This window comes from Guillardia theta (assembly GCF_000315625.1).
Source record: "Guillardia theta CCMP2712 unplaced genomic scaffold GUITHscaffold_68, whole genome shotgun sequence".
Lineage (NCBI taxonomy): Eukaryota > Cryptophyceae > Pyrenomonadales > Geminigeraceae > Guillardia > Guillardia theta.
Window position 1 is genome coordinate 214,783 of NW_005434606.1, and position 15,709 is coordinate 230,491.

The 15,709-nt window shown below is 50.7% G+C and overlaps 3 protein-coding genes across 3 annotated transcripts; 1 reads left to right on the forward strand and 2 right to left on the reverse strand.

Moving 5' to 3' along the window:
- Window positions 1-789: 789 nt before the first annotated feature.
- GUITHDRAFT_113574 (hypothetical protein) lies at window positions 790-3,602 on the reverse strand (the record flags this gene model as incomplete). The annotated part of the gene is made up of 17 exons (XM_005827261.1): window positions 790-1,096; window positions 1,312-1,374; window positions 1,550-1,617; window positions 1,666-1,733; window positions 1,817-1,934; window positions 2,072-2,105; window positions 2,391-2,451; window positions 2,504-2,556; window positions 2,612-2,698; window positions 2,746-2,798; window positions 2,860-2,992; window positions 3,041-3,099; window positions 3,162-3,202; window positions 3,253-3,318; window positions 3,367-3,421; window positions 3,473-3,512; window positions 3,562-3,602. The coding sequence occupies 17 exons, from the start codon at window positions 3,600-3,602 to the stop codon at window positions 790-792; spliced, it is 1,347 nt and encodes a 448-aa protein (XP_005827318.1).
- A 5,109-nt stretch (window positions 3,603-8,711) lies between these two features.
- On the reverse strand, window positions 8,712-9,610 carry GUITHDRAFT_154161 (hypothetical protein; the record flags this gene model as incomplete). Its single annotated transcript, XM_005827262.1, has 5 exons — window positions 9,318-9,610; window positions 9,204-9,267; window positions 9,036-9,154; window positions 8,928-8,990; window positions 8,712-8,761 (listed from the first exon to the last, which is right to left on the reverse strand). Coding segments are annotated over exons 1-3 (278 nt in total), but the record flags the coding sequence as incomplete, so codon positions are not given.
- A 2,433-nt stretch (window positions 9,611-12,043) lies between these two features.
- On the forward strand, window positions 12,044-14,059 carry GUITHDRAFT_164705 (hypothetical protein). The gene is made up of 10 exons (XM_005827263.1): window positions 12,044-12,224; window positions 12,277-12,481; window positions 12,537-12,681; window positions 12,736-12,810; window positions 12,860-12,930; window positions 12,979-13,054; window positions 13,104-13,195; window positions 13,412-13,571; window positions 13,657-13,795; window positions 13,945-14,059. Exons 1-10 carry the CDS (start codon window positions 12,098-12,100, stop codon window positions 14,049-14,051), a joined length of 1,197 nt encoding a protein of 398 aa, XP_005827320.1. The 5' UTR covers window positions 12,044-12,097; the 3' UTR covers window positions 14,052-14,059.
- Window positions 14,060-15,709: the final 1,650 nt, after the last annotated feature.

Here is a 15,709-nt window from a genome sequence, read left to right on the forward strand (position 1 = left end):
CTCGTGCAGGCGGCCTCGACGGTGAGCGGGTACGTGTACCAGACAGGTCTCTCCAACCCCTTCGACAACACGGGCCCTTGCGGCCTCATCGACGCGAAGTCTGCGGCGAGTTCGGGGGTGAGCAGGAGGGGAGCTGGAGAGGGTCTGACGTGAGTTGACAGTCGCTTGAGAACTACTTCTGCACCATGCGCTCGTTGCTGACGGAGCAGCTGCTGGGGACCTGTCAGTCCGAGTCTCAGTGTCCCAGCGGGGCCCCGAGCCCTGTGCTTCCCTGCTGCTACCTCTTTCAGAAGCTGCTCAAGGACTCTTGCCATAATTTCAACTACACCTTGTACTACAAGTACACACAGCCGGTGAGGAGGATGAGGGTCTTTCTTGGTGTGATGGTTGGGTAGGTGGAAGGGATCTGCAACTTTGCAAACAACTGTTACATCGGCAGCAGTTGGCGACTAGATGCACGGGGCGGAACTTGTGTTGCCCTCGCTCTGGTGCTGGTCGTTGTGACAGGGCGGATGTTTGCTGTTTGACAACACAGTCAAGTGAAGGAGGAGGAGGAGGAGGAGGAGGAGGAGGTGGTGGTGGTGGTGGTGGAGGAGGAGGGGGAAGAGGAAGAGGAGGAGGAGGAGGAGGAGGAGGAGGAGGAGGAGGAGGAGCATTGATAGACAATGAATGCGCCAATACATCAACGAGGTGCACACAGAAAGGCTCTGCTGTTGGATATTTACAAACACTCAATCGACACATATACAGCCTCATGCTTCCTCCCATGGTCCCATGGTACAACCTCCGTTACGTTAAGAGCTTCTTTGAGATGGCAAAATCAACAAAAGGAGCGAACAGCTGCTGAATCTTTGCAGTCAGCTGCTGAGTATGTTGCAACCCCTGCCAACCAGCAATTGTCAAGTCGCGTCCTCCCAGCTCCTCCAAGTTCCTCTCGATGATCTCTCCTCCTCTCTGCTCTACCTGTACGCTCTCATTCAGCGTCATGAAGCTCTGGGTGAAGAGCGAGTCATAGTTGGCTGTCTCAAGGAGCTCCTCTCCTCCTCGAGCGTCGCCGATGGCATCCATGAGCGGCCGGCAGGTCTCGGGCTCGTTTCTGTGGGGAAGAAGATAAGGATTGAAAGAGGAGAATGCGGACTTGTTGAGGATCATAACGAGTGAGAAGGAGGAGGAGGGCGAGGAGGAGGAGGAGGAGGACGATGAGAAGGAAGGGGAGAGTAGGAGATTGAGGATGAAACGGGCAGGTTGGCAGGCTGGGAAAGTGGAGAAGGAGAATGACAAGATGAGGAGATGAGGGAAACAGGAGCTTACATGCATGCCAAGTCGTACTCCTCGGGGGTAAGTCGCTGCAAGACGTGCATGGCACGAGTGACCCTGCTCAGCCGTTATTCCAACATCCCTTCGATACCTTCCGACACTCCTCCTCACCCCTCCCCTCTACTGTTTCCTCTGCATCCCCCCGTTCCCTTCCTCTTTCTCCTGCTCCTTCTTGTCTTGCTCCCGTCTTACTTCTTCTGCATCTCCTCCTGTTCCTCTCTTCTTCTCTTACCGTCCATATGCGTCCCGTTCCTTCATCGAGGTGAGCCGGACGAGGAAGGGGTCGATCAGTTTTCCACTCTAGAGCAAAAGTCGTCATTATCTCCCTTCATCGCGCCTGCTCCTTACCCGCGGACATCTCCTAAGAATGCGGAGGTTGCGAACGATCCTCGAGTCCAGCAGCTTCACGGTCTCATCTGCATCGCAATCCTCGTCATCGACCTGCTCCCTTCCCCCTCTCCTCTCTCCTCTCCCTCCTCCCCCGCGACTTCTGACTGACATGCCATGCTGCCGAAAAACTCGAGCTCGGAGTGAGGCAGCCAGTTGTCGCAGTTGCCGAGGCGCGCGAGCATCTCGTCCGGGTGCATGTTGAGGAAGGTGGCAATGCCTGAGCTGATCTGGAGGAGGAAGAAGCAAGGAACAGCAGCGACAGAAAGGGTACACAAGGAAGGGAAGGATAGGAGGAAAGAAAGGAGGATGAGTGCAGGGTAGCAGATGCTCAACAAGGATTGTCAACCTCTAATTTGGTCCGAACCATCGTATTCGGATCTATCTCCATGATCCAGTACCTGATGGGATGATATCAATATCTTCGATATCCAATGGTCATGTTGTGTTGAAGTTCGAAAGGGTCGGCCATTTTCTCTCATCTTATCCAAAGCATCATCATCATCATCATTACAGCAATCTTTTTGTTTTGCCACCGCAATCGATGGTGAAATTTCATCATCACAACCCCGGCAGAAACAAACTTCAACAAAGTCAACAACTTTGGTATCATCTACATCCACATATCATCATCATCAATTCGTCGTGATCAACATCGACCCACAAACAAGAGAAAAGCTTTTCACCCTAAGTTTGCTTGCGATGACACCGACTCTCTCAGGTCGTCAATGTTAAATATGCTGTGACCTGAAACACGTACAAGTTCACAAACGAGTTGCCAGCACAAGCTTGTCCTCACCGTTTGCGGCCGATTGTTGGCATCTCATCGCTGCAAACTCTCCCATATTTGCGCTACAACAAGACAATCGGCATCCACCACCTCTACTCCATTCTAGCCATTCTGTACCTGGTTGCTATCCGTTCTATCGCATGCAAACCATTGAAGAAGGCTGTTCGTACGGGTGAAGGCATATCGTGGAACATCTTTACCATCCTGTCGACATCTAGTCATTTGCTATGGGATGCAAGGGGGGCTGTTACAGAGTCTTGTTGTACCCAGCCTGCCAAAACGCTTTCACCAGCAGCTGAGGGAGCTGCAGCCGTTCAACACGTTCATCAACATTCTTCAGGAACCCGTTAGTGCGTCATAACAACCAAGTGATCGCAAGAGCACACTTGTCCTGATATCGGATCTCGGAGGTACAAGTGCATGGCCGTCTGCAGGGGTCTCAGCACGTAGAGCTGCTCGGAAGAATGTGCTGCAAAGGATTCGAAGCTTTCGCTGGCACTGCAAGACAAGTTCACAACACTCATCTAGGTACTTGAGGTCGATCACGGGAGATCGTAGAAAGTTTCCGAGGTGTCCGGCGTCCTTCGTTTCTGGGGCAGCACAATCTGCAGGACACAGAAGAAAACATCAGCAATACGCGCCCCTGACTGCAGCCATGAGGCTTCACCTCTCCATCTTGCTCTTCAGAGATGTCAACGAGCTCGTCCTCTGCTACAAACACTTGAGACCACAGCACAACAAGCGCAGAGGGCCCTCACGTTGCAGATCTGTCAGATCTGATCCCATGCACTCCAAGTGACGCCCGCTTGACACACATCTCGAGCCTACGATGGAGCATAAGGAGGATGAGAAGGAAGAAAGTCTCCTCGCACATGGCCGCATTTTGTCGCACTTCACTTTCCGCCTTCTGCAGAACGAGCATGATTCCTGTCAACCCGTGCTGGTCAAGCTGCCTTCGAGGGGACATGCATCTCTAACAACACCTTCTGCTCCGTCTTCGTGCACGCATGGGCTTGTCCTGTTCAACCTCACAGTGAATGCGAGGAGTTCAAACACTTTGAACACACCTCTGATTTGGCAGTTTAGACAGGGGGTCATCCCATCGCATTTCTTCTTCTGTTGTCGAAGTGAGGAGATGTACTTCTATATTCTCTCTTCCTGCTATTCCTCTTCGTCTAGTGCCTCTTCCCAGGCTCTCTTCTCTTTCCCCGAGCCCATCTGCCTACAGTTTTCTGAGGGTTTAAGATGCAGTTGTCCTCCGCTCGACCATCACCGATCAAAATTCTAGTCATGGGCTAGCTTGCCGTGCTTGCCCTTTCTCCGTCTTCGCCTCCTCCTCCACTTCCGCTCCGTCCCTCTCCCATCCACCCCTCCTCCTGTTTTCCTCCTCCCCGAGTTCCTCCCCCTCTTCGTCCTTGCCATTCACCTCGTCCTCTGTTTCTTTCCCTCCCCCCTTCTCTCTCCTCTTCCTCTCCTCTATCATGACCGTGCATGCCCCTGCCTCGTTTCGTCTTCTCTCGTCGTTCTTACCAGTTTCCGGCATGGGAGACAAGCTTGCCCTCGCATTTCGTTTCGACGTCTAGTAGTGTACCCTCCTTCTATCGGGATGTACATCAAAAAACTTGTGTTGTGGGGTAGTCTCAGAGAAGGACTCAAAACCAGGGGTACGCCAGTAAGTCGACCATTACCCCAGGGGTCATTTTCCTCAATTATTGGCTATCAATAGTGGGTAGGGTTATCCAACGCACGGGTGGACGAAAGCTGCTGCTGGTTGAAGGAGTACCGGTAGTGATTTCCATTGGGAAACGAGGGGTGGCTGAGACCAATTCTTTTTCTTTACTGAGATATGAACACAGGGGAATGCAGGGGGGAAGGGTCCTGTGCGAAGTTAAGTGAAGATATCAGTTAAGTTCGGGAGGCAGCAGTCGGCAGGATGAGGGTTGGTTCTCAATGTCTTTCTCTTCTGACGGTCCGCACTGGCCAGGTCAAAACTGAAAGCCGCTCCCGGGCCGGAGTCTCGGACGGGCGGCCAGTGTCCCTCCGGGAGACCGGCGAGTCGGACGGTCCCGGTCCGAGTCCGAGCAAATTCTTCCGTCGGGGCGCCGGGCCGGGCCCGGGCCGCCGGGCACGGTTTCGTTGAACGGTTAGTGAGCGCCTCCGTCACAGTGTCCGATCCCGGACGGCCCTTTCAAGTCTGAGGCTCTGGCCCGGGCAGCCGGGCTGAGTCAGTTTACTACCGGCGTAGTACTGCCAAGTTACGGTTACATTCCGTTCCAATTCCCTTCTGGAATTTTTCACGTATCGAAAGGGGTTCTTATTCTCAAATATTTTGATTTCACGGTTCTCAAATTTTGTACTGCGATTGAAAAAGGTTCTGAAATATTATTGTCTAACAAAAAGAATCCTTTTCGCACAATTTTGGGCCATCTCCCCGCTCAGGCCCACCGTAATTCCCCGGCGCGCGCCGTGCCTGTGAAAATTTTTGCAATGGTCATGCTTCAGAGAAGCACGAATGAGGGTTCCATCTCTTACAAACAACATGTTTCTAAGCCATGGTTGCTTTTCAGAGAATGGTTTTGATCAAGGTTAGCTTATTCCAAATCAGTATTTGATGCATGGTGTAGGTTTGTCTATGAAATCGGTGTATACAGAAGTGATTTGATGTTGGTTGTTCAATTTTGCCACTTATTGCTCCTTGCGATGATGGGGCAAAATCGTTATTATTGTAGCGTCATTACTCATGCACAATTATGGAGTGTGTTGGATGTGAATGTATTTGAGTCGAGCCAGTGACTTGTCAACCTGTTCTCATGTCCACCAACAACTTGTAAATCAACAAGATGTAAATCCTCGGTGAGCTTTGATTGCTGCAAGATTTCAAAGACTCGAATACATTCCTAGCACAGTATTTCAGCTTTAGAGTTTTTCTTCAGAGCAGGCTGTCTGATGCACTATGTAGAAGGGAGAAAACTTTTCGCAGTGATTAACAGCAAAGAATTCAAGCCAGATGCGTTTTCAATTAGGAGAGCAGTGCTGATGCATTGCTCTGAGGCTGTCAAATTTGTTACGGTGCAGATGAATTCCTTGTAAACTTTCAATTGCCGAAATTTTCAGATGAAGATGTTCCGTGAGTAGAGTTGAGATCATGTATGAAGTCTCGATGAAATGAATATGAGTTTTGACAAAATCAGGCTTTTCGAACATGTGTTAAAATTTCCAGGGCCTCAGTGTTGGCAAGGCTTTGACATGATGCCAAACATTCATATGTCTTGGGACACACATGTGCGGCATATGCGTGCTTGTACTAAAAGACTTGCATGTTTCTGTTGAAAGTCGATCAACAGAGGAGAAACCTTGTCACCGCGCATGCTAGTTCGAATCTTTTATTGAAAATAGACATGTTCATTACTGGACTGCATCTACACGATCAATAAGCCCATCCTTCCTTGTGCATTTGAACTCCGATGTTCAAGTATGTGATCATTGCCACCTGGGTGACACCGCAAAAAATACAAGAAGTTTTCTTGCTTCTTGGATATCAGTCTTGGATTGCTTCAAAATAGGGCGGAAGGGACGGGCAGTAGATAATTGAATGACCTCAAACTCATCTTTTGTTGCTACATTGTGTACATGCATGCCTGTTAACAAACAGACGAGGCGAATGCTCACTTGCAGCTTCGCGATTCGACAAATAAGGGCATCAGTGCATGGGCCAGGATATCCACAATGACACGGCAACAATCCAAGAACTTTTGGATTGACAAACATTCCAGACATGTAGTCATGCATTAGAATCAGTAACTTGCCTAACACAGCTTGTTGATGCAACTGCTTTCTTTCTGATAATAACATTGATGGCTGTCATTCAAGTCTAAAGTTGATGGGCCATATCCCCCAGTTCCTCTGACAGCAGTTGACTTAGATATTGGCTGAGATGAATCAAGATCTCGCTAACGATCAACATGTTCCCTGACTTCGAAAAGCGTTGACATACATCGAAGTTTGAATCCATTGCACTTGGTTCATCACCACAACAGAGCTGCATTCATGCAAGGTAGGTTCTTTTCAAGACCCTTCTTGTATATATGCAACAATACAACATGATTCGAAGCATACACGCATGAAAATTCGATTGCAACACGTCCTCATGGTATCATGGCCATCGCTCCTTGTCGTGGCTCAAGCAGAAGGCGTGTGGGGTTGAGGAATTGACCCACCCCTACCTTCCGATTTCCATCTACTCAGGCTTTTTCAAAGGTAGGGGGTACTAGCTTTGGTCAAAGTAATTTGATTCAAATTTCCCTTGCGAGAGGGTCATTGAGCTATGGACCACAGGGGTGGGTGCTGTTTGACCACTTACCGGTAATCGAACATGATACTTTTCGACGCCAATTCCAGTACGGAGAGCCCATACTTTTAAGATTTCATCCTTCCTCCCTTGAATCCGATCCACCCCACCCTGACTCTGACGGAGGGAAACGTACGGGTTCTCTAAACTATCTGAAACCACCCATGCGAACCTCACAGAAAATGAGGGACTTTTGTGGTACAACCTCATGTATGGGGAGCCCTGAGGACCTCCGTACAAATACCACAACGCTTTGGAACAAGTATTTTAAAGGCAGTACAAACAAAACGCCCTGGTACTAAAGATTCCAGAAGGGGATTGGAACGGAATGGGCACACCCGGAGCAGATGCCATGATGGCCGGGCAGCGGCACCCGGCCGTCCCGGCACACCCGGGCCGGTCAGGGTTGAACCATCCTTGTTTGGGCCCGGTGATTAAGGGTTCGGGGGCGCTACGGCATCCCAGGCCTGCACTCTGAGCTCGTCTTGGCGGTACACACGCTTGTCGACCGCCGTCCCTGCCGCGCCCTGGCGTCAGGAGTAGAACATCATTCGTGGTCTGTTGCTCACCGACAGTAACGTAGCCGTTGATGTCAAGCTTGCCGTCTACTCCCGTGAACACTTCTAGCAGACAAGAAGTGAAAGGGGCTGTCAGGAGCCGAGACTGAACCTCACCCTCCTTGCGGTTGCCAGTAAGCAAAACGTCACCCACGAGCCACACCACAGAGCCTGGTGGGGGTCAGCTGAGGATTCGCAACCCTCAGCCTTCTTACCTTGGTCCATCACTGTGACTCCGATGCTGCAACGAAGAAGGTTGTCATCAGATCACGTGAGCATGCTCTACAGCTGGAGAGAATTCGGGCCAAAACGGAGTGGTACTCACTCGTTTTGCTGAAACTTGCCGCCATGCACATTAGCAAGAGCTCTTCACAAGTGACGAAATCATGATTCCGAGGGCATAGCAAGGAAATAAACAAACCTGTCCGCTACAAACAGGCCATGCTCTCCATTGTTGCAAACCACATTCTCCCTTAGCTTCCCCCAGGAATGCTTATTTGCCTTGCAATGGATGAGCACAGCCCCGGCAGCAATTCAACTCTGAAATCTTACCAAGCTGATACCACACTTCTTGAATCCCCTCACTTCATTTCCCTTTTTCACCATTTTCATTGTCATCCAAACTCATCCTCTGCTTTCACCTCAGCAACCAGTTTTCCTCCAAGTGTAACGCAGATGCCAGCGCTTGATCCTGTTGCAAAATGAGTATGTGTCTGTTTTTTGTTGGGTTTAAAACTCACCTTCACCACCTTCCACTTCATTATTCTCAAGTTCACACAGTGTTCTATTCCCAACCACAACAAAGGCAGACTGAAGAACGTCAAGGACAGGCACAGTCTTTGTAACAGGGAATACCATAGATATGTTGCTGAGCGAGGATCCATCGCAGCATAACCATGCTCCTGAGCTGCAGATGATGCCTGCACAATATAAATCAACTCCAGCAACTGTTTATGAGAAAGACCTGTAAACTTACCCATCTTGCAATCTTGCAGAACACATCGACTAATGATGCCTCTCGAGTCTTCTCCACTTATCCCCACGCAACTTCCATTGATCGCCTGTATGCTGCAACAAAAGACTGAGTGTCAAACCGCCCACATGCACGCTTGCTCTCCACCTGCAGCTCTCTAGTTGAAGAGTTCCTCCTTCAACTCCGATGCAGCAACAGTCTCCATTATCGTCCGACACATTCACGCCAGCAATTTGTTGTGTGCCATTGCCCGATTGACCTTCAAAGCCTGTTTGCTGCGTAAGAGAGCAATAGCAGAGCATCCTTTCCATCTTCAAATTACCACCCACAAAGTAGACACCCCCAGGATGATAGAATCGGATTCCTCGAGACAAAAATGTCTCGTTCTGCCGTGCGCAACATTAAAACCGCTTCAGTCTCTCTCCCTCCTGCCTTCGTTCTCCCTTCACCCCCTCTGTCCCTCCATCCCTCCTCCATGTCATTCTTTCCTGTACTTGTCTCGTCATCACACGGCTAAAACTTGAGCTACATTGTCCCCTACTCTGAGCATGTTACCTTTGCCATCTCGACTTCCACTAAGGAGGCATGTGACGGGTTGGCACGTAGCATGGGTGCATCCTGTGACAATCTTCATCGTCTCGCTCAAAGAAAGTGTCCACATACCTCATCCAAACTCAAAGGCCGCGACGAGTTCTCATCGTCCTGGACGATTCTGACAGATTTTCTCAGCAACAGGGAAGCATTGCCGATCTCCGTGCGAAGGCCCAAGGATATGCTACTGTCTGATAAAGACAACCATCATGAGGTCGACATACTGTCTCATATCCTTACGATCCACAACCACCCTGCGCAGCAACTCAATCCCGACCTCCTCCTTTACACGTTGGATCTCCTCCTTGTCAAGAAGGTAAGGGAAAAGCGTAGGCGGGAGAAAATCCTTCTTACAAGAGTCGCACGGTCAAGATGTATCTGATTGTTGACTGGAGCCAACACCGATCCATTTGATGATCTCATCACGCACAGGAGCAGCAGGGTAAGGGTGAGAGCCAAAGGTCTCCTGCATCCCGCCATTGCAGGATCTGACGTCCCTGCACCTTCCTTGAATGCCATATCTTCACCTGACCTGTCTAGCTGCTCTACACTCGGGATTGAGCTGAGAGCAGCAGCATCAGAGCAAGCAGGCGCAAGCTGTGTTTTCTGCTCCAAAGTTCCTCCTCCCTTCAGCCATATTAGTATGGCACCAGCCACACCGGGCCATGGACAAGCCGCATCTAGGTTTCAAAGAATTTTCAATCTAGGTTGAAACACGGTACAGATTTGAACAATGTTGAGCACTGACATTTGAAATTCTCACACAAGTTTCGTCTTTGTAATACTTTTTTCCGAGTCTTGTTATTTCAGCGAGCTGCCGGGCCTGCCCGGGCCGCCGGAGACCTGTATGACCGTCGCTCGGTCTAAGCACTGAGGGGGTGGGGGTAGTCACAGTCAGATGTGTCTGCCGACGACTCGCGCGACTCAAATAGATGTACCTTTTCACAAAACGTTTTAAATGACGGTCGAGTCTGTTTTTAAACAATGCTGAAATTATTCTAAATTATTCTCTAATATTTCAAACATACGAGATAGTATTCATCTGTAGGTCCTAAAATCTCGATATGAGATCTGCTGCTACCCAGAGATTTCATTCCGAAAAGGTATCTTTTCAGTTCCCTAGGGACTCTCATTTCCGTTAACCGATAGCCCCTAGATTTTCTCCCCTATGCTGACGATCTCACATAAAGGCTGCGGGACTAAAATAAGGCTTCCCACAGGGGGTCGGGTGATAGATCCGGCATGACTGTGATCACCCCATGAATCAATAATAATTTGCAGCGAAGATATATGGTGGGGTCATAGGGGTCGTACGAGCAATTGGCCTGGGGGTACAAGGGGCGTTTAAGTGCTTGGCTCATAAAAGATGTTGGGGTGTATCTGAGATGTTACCATGGAAGGGGTGGGTGAAATGCTATTTGATGTAGTCCACCCGTGATACACACGTGAAGATGACGGGTGGGCTATAGGGTGATTGAATTTGTGGGGTCCAAATGCTTGGAAGAAGGGGGGTTGACTGAAGCAGTCAGGAACACCTACAGGGGGGTGGTAGGGGCGAAAAACAAAAGTTCTAGAATCTGCTAGAAGATTGAGCGGAGGGGGTAGGGAACAGGATTGCGTGTGAGATGGAGGGACTGCCTCGTCCTCTTGCTTATCGATGCCAGACTCGATAAAAGGATGACCATGGGGTGGGAGAAGATCGAGTTGAGCCCGCACAGTGTACACAGATTTCAGCAGGGTAGGGTGGGGTAGCTGTTTGAGATTTCTAAAAATAAGTTTTAGATGGTCATAAAGAGAACCGCCCAACCATTAAAATACATATAAGTTTAATATACTTTTGATTTTTACATATATATTAAAGACACTGATTTCGTTTTAGGAAGTGTACAAGTTATTTAAAACCTACCCCCCGAGATGGATCTAGAGTGTTTGATGTTATCACATTGCATAGGGGTAGGTACTTCCGAAGTACCCCTGGGTACACCTTTGCCTTGGTTTTGTTTCAAAGTACTGTGAGAATCCCTAGACATGACTTTGTTTTTTAATAGCTAACTTCTTATGAAAGTTTATGTAGTCGCTGACCCTAACACTCCCCTCTAGATGTGGGTACAGACTACAGATTAAAGTTCTTATATGGTAGGGTACTATACCCTACCCTATGTGGCATGAAGACATCCCGTGGGCCCCCCATGCGGGATTGAAATCTCCTCCGAAAATAATTGTATAAAGTGAAACCCTGTGATTTGGATCTTGTCTTACCTAGACCAGTACCCCTCAGGGCAAAACATGACCCCTATAGGGCGGGGTGAAAATTGAATCTCGATTGCTGTAATGGGGGTACTGCTAGGACACAAACCGGTCTTTTAGATGTCAAAATGAGGGGTAAAAAACCTGAATTATCTGGAATGAATACAGGTGGGTACTTTCTGAGGGGTAGGGGTATGTTCAATGAGGGGTAGGGGTGAGCAGGGGTGTTGAGGTCCCCACCGCGCTAATGGGAGGTTGCGAAACAGCGTGGAGAGAGGTAGGAGAGGAAGAAGGAGGAGAAGTCAGGGATGAAGGAGGTGGAATAATGAGATATCATGGCATTGGCACAGGGTTTGACCTTGCTTTAAGATGTGCAGATAGAATTTACTGGTGTTGAGAAAGATCCGCTGTCCAGCGAACAAAGTTTTCGTAGAGACATTTTCTTTTTGGAATGTTTTGACTGAACGAACCTTCAGTATCAAGCGCTTGGAAGCATATGATGGAGATGGTTTTGCATGATTGAAAAAATATGTTTGAACTCTTTACTCTCACCGAATTGAGTGGATCGCATTGTAATTGGATCTAATATCACATGATACGGATTGGCTTCGAATTCGCCCCTCTCTGATGATAATTACAAACAGGCCACTGTTGCGATCTTTTTTTATATTCTGCAAATACCTTTCAAAACTTTGAAATCCATTCTTGTTTCTTTTCATATCATTTATTCGGTAGAAAGATGGTAGACATGCGTAACTCGTGAAAATTGTGCAACCCGCCTGCTCACGCAAAGACTTGTACCGTATCAGCTTCTTCTCTGATCCTTGCCCCGCAGAATTCTACCGTCATCATATGAAAAGATCAACATCCATCCTTGTATAAGAAATATGCAGAGGGACAGTGGAGGGAAGACGGCTCCCGTTTTACCAAAACTGAAAAGCCCGCAAATGTACCAAGCGAGCAAATCATCATCGTCAACAACTGGGCACAGTGGAACAGAAAGCGAAAGTTCTGGTAAGTTGACCTGTTGAAGTGCAACCCGACATCTGACGCTGGGTTTGTTCAGTCCTTGGAAAGCGCAACAGCTCGGAGTTGGACATTGACAGCATAGAGCCTGATGAGCTGAAACGGCAGATCTACCGCCTGGCGCAAGACAACAGCAATCTGAAACAAGCTCTGACCAAGTCTCAAGAGGAAGTGAAGAAGCTCAAAGCCGTGATTGAGCTTCATGAAAGCCAAAAGAAGTCCAAGGAGGACAAATCTCAGTCCAGGTGCCGTGCAGATGAACGAGATCGAGCAGTGGTGCTGACTATGGTCTATGTGCAGGTATTGGACTGAAGCCGAGCATCAGAGATTCCTCGATGCTCTTCAAACTGTGGGACCGAAAGATGTTAAGGCTATCGCACAGTTTGTAGGGACCCGTTCAGCGACGCAAGTACGAACTCATGCGCAGAAGTACTTCATCAAGCTTGTGAGACCAAGAGCAGTCGATGCGCCTCTTTGTGTTTAATTGTCTCTTGACTAGGCGAGGATGAAGAAATCAGCAGAGGAGGCAGCTAAGACTGGAGGCCCCGACGCTGCGCAGGCATGGTGGTTGAAGGTACTTGAGAGGAGCAATCCTATGACAGCGAGGTCACGCTATGTGTTAGGCCATGCAAAGCAAATCATCCTCGTCATCCTCATCCTCCTCCTCAAGTTCAGAGAGAGAGAAGTCTGATCGGTGAGTGGTAAGAAGCGTTGGTCACATGACACTGATAAGGTTGTGTAGCAAATCTAAGAAGGATGCGAAGAAGCACGGCAGCCGACACCTGGACATCAACGAGATGGACTCGAGCAGCATTCAGGTCCAGCTGTCCTCCAAGAGAGGATAGGCTTTCTCTGACGTGAATGCAGGCGCTTGCTGAGATGGTCTGCGCGTCGGCATCCGCCCTTGAAGCCTCGTCCACTGGCACGAAGAACTCACCGGAGAAGAAATCAGAGAAGAGGTAAAAACCTGATTCCCTGCTCCTTCACACTCCTCCATCCCTCCTTGCCTTCGCTTCTTCTCTCTTCTTGGCTGTTTCTCCACCATCTGCCCCACTTTCCGTTTCTATGCTCCTCTCTTTTCTGGCGCTCGTGAAATCATTGCACCATTTTCCTTGGTCTGCTGTTTTCCCTTCTCCGCAGTCCTTTTTCCTCACTCCTTACCCCTCTTCCTGTAGGTCAAGACATGCGGAGGCAGGGACCACAGACGAGCCCTCGTCCTCGAGGAGAACGTCTAATGCCACGTCTACGAAGAGCAAGGCCTCAACCCTCGAGCTCGGGGGACTGCAGGCGACTCGGACGGGCAAAGGAAACAACCTAACGTCTTCCTCCAATGAGGTACGCGGCGGCGGCGGCGGCAGTGGCAGGAGGAGGAGGAGGAGGAGGAGTATCTCTTTGCGTGCTTGGCTGACATGACGAGTAGGAGTCGGGGGCGACGGACGGGAGCTCTACCCATGGGAACGGTACCTCGAATGGCAGCTGGAACGAGTCGGGATCAAACAACAGCATGAGCCTCAACTCGGAGGGGTCGTCAAATAATGCAAGTTCGCACAACTCCGATGGTAAGAATGATGAAGATGAGACGAGATGGATGATGTGGTTGTCTGGAGCGGTTGCAGCCAGGGCCTTTGTTCCTGTCCCTTGCTCTCTGTTGCGTTGTGATCTGCCGACAAGACCTGCATGTTCCTGCGTCGCTGATGATGAGGTGCAGGGGGTTCGAACAACTCCAATAACGACAGCGGAGGAGTCTCGGACGGTGGAGGATCGGACGGAGAGCCGAGCACGAGATGGTACGTGCCACGTGGCGGTTTTTTGTAAGCTAAGATGGTTGTGCATGGGGGGAACAGAGACACGCGAGCATGCGGGGAAGGAAGTCGTCACTCGGCCCAGCTCTTTCCCAGCAGCAGTGGGGGAGGGGGGGAGGAGTGACGTCATGGTTGGTTGTGCTCGCGTGTCCGATGGTGTTTTTTTTGTCTATCAGTGTACATAGAGATGAAGAGATTAAAAAAGGATCTTGTCCCGTCAGTGGCACTGCAGCACCGACCGGCGCCGCACACGCAGGGCGTGTTTGAGTGAGAGTCACTAACACGGTAGACTCAGTGCAGCCGCTGAGTACTGATCAAGCACTTCCAGTGCATGATGGTGGTGATAACTTGCGGGCCAAGCCTGGCCGACTCGCCATATCGCCGCGGTGGCCAAACGTTGAACAAGCCTGGCGGTCCGATCACGGTGCCTGGCTTCTGAAGCCACGGTTGAATCGACGGTCAACCGTGACCGTACCGTCATCGGGGGGGGCGTCGCCGCTGAGCCAGCCGGGCCAGTGCCACTGTGACGCGCAGCCGAGGGCTTGTGACGCGCAGCCGAGGGCTTGCCACTGTGACGCGCAGCCGAGGGCTTGCCACCGCCGGACGCACTGGCACCGCGCCGCGGCACGGCACTGCAGGGCGCGGCTCCGGGTCGTGTACGGTACCCCGCGAGGACGGGCCTCCGAGTCGGGGGGGACCCGGTACCCGCGGCCGCCTACCGGCGGATCGGACTCGTGACCGCCGCGACGCCGGGCGGGGCCCGTGGGCGGCGGCGGGTCACTAGTACGGTAGTACCATCGTGCCGTGGCCTTGGCGTCCGACAGGCTCGGTGACTAGGCTAGCCGGTGAGTGGCAGCCTAGTACTTCACTTTGAGTAAACTCGGAGTACTGTACGGGGTCACGGTGGCGGCCGTGTCCGTCCGATCACTGAGGCCGCGGCTCAGTTCCTGGCCCGGCCCGGGCCTGGCCCGGCCCGGCCGGAACTTCCGAGGCCTGCCATAGTCGGAAAAACCAGGGAAAGAAACATGGGGAGAGAAAGAAGAGAGGGAGGAAAGTGAAGAGGAGGAAAGAGAAGAGGAGGAGGGTAAGAGATTAGTAGAGGAAAGACAAGTTTCAGCAAGGTTGCCGCTTTTTTGAGTCAGCTCGATGCGATGATGAATGTTGCTGTTTTCCTTCCGGCTATCTTCCTGTTTGTGATCAGTCCATCCTTGGGTTTCCGATTGTGCGGTACCCGCCCATGGCTCGCGCCGAAACGAACGAGCGCCATGCTCGAGCTGCGATCGCACGGACTCATCTGCGTCTTGAGGGAGAGCAGGAGGAGCAGATGTGTCTTCACTTGTTCGCACAAGGAGCAAGGAGCACAAAACGGGGGACAACAAATTCCTTCCTTGACAGAGGCGGAAGAGCAGGATGACGCTGAGAACAAGCTTCCATCGCTACATCGGTTTCATGACATGGAGGATATCTCTGCTTCCCTTCGCTCTGTCTTGCTCAGGCGCCAGCAGGGACACCTGGACGATTCTTCCCTGCCGTCGTGCTCTTCGTGGGAGGAACTCGTTTCTCTTTTGCAGCCATGGGAGGCGTGCATCGTGATGAATCAGATAGCAAGAGTCTGTCCGAAGAGAGGAGGAGGAGGAGGAGGAGGAGGAGGAGGAGGAGGAGGAGGAGGAG

Coding starts and splice junctions, on each gene's coding strand:
- GUITHDRAFT_164705 (XM_005827263.1), top strand. CDS start 12,098: ATGCAGAGGGACAGTGGAGGGAAGACGGCTCCCGTTTTACCAAAACTG. Junction 12,811..12,859: donor CGCAGGCATGGTGGTTGAAG/GTACTTGAGAGG, acceptor GCTATGTGTTAG/GCCATGCAAAGCAAATCATC. Junction 13,796..13,944: donor AAGTTCGCACAACTCCGATG/GTAAGAATGATG, acceptor GATGAGGTGCAG/GGGGTTCGAACAACTCCAAT.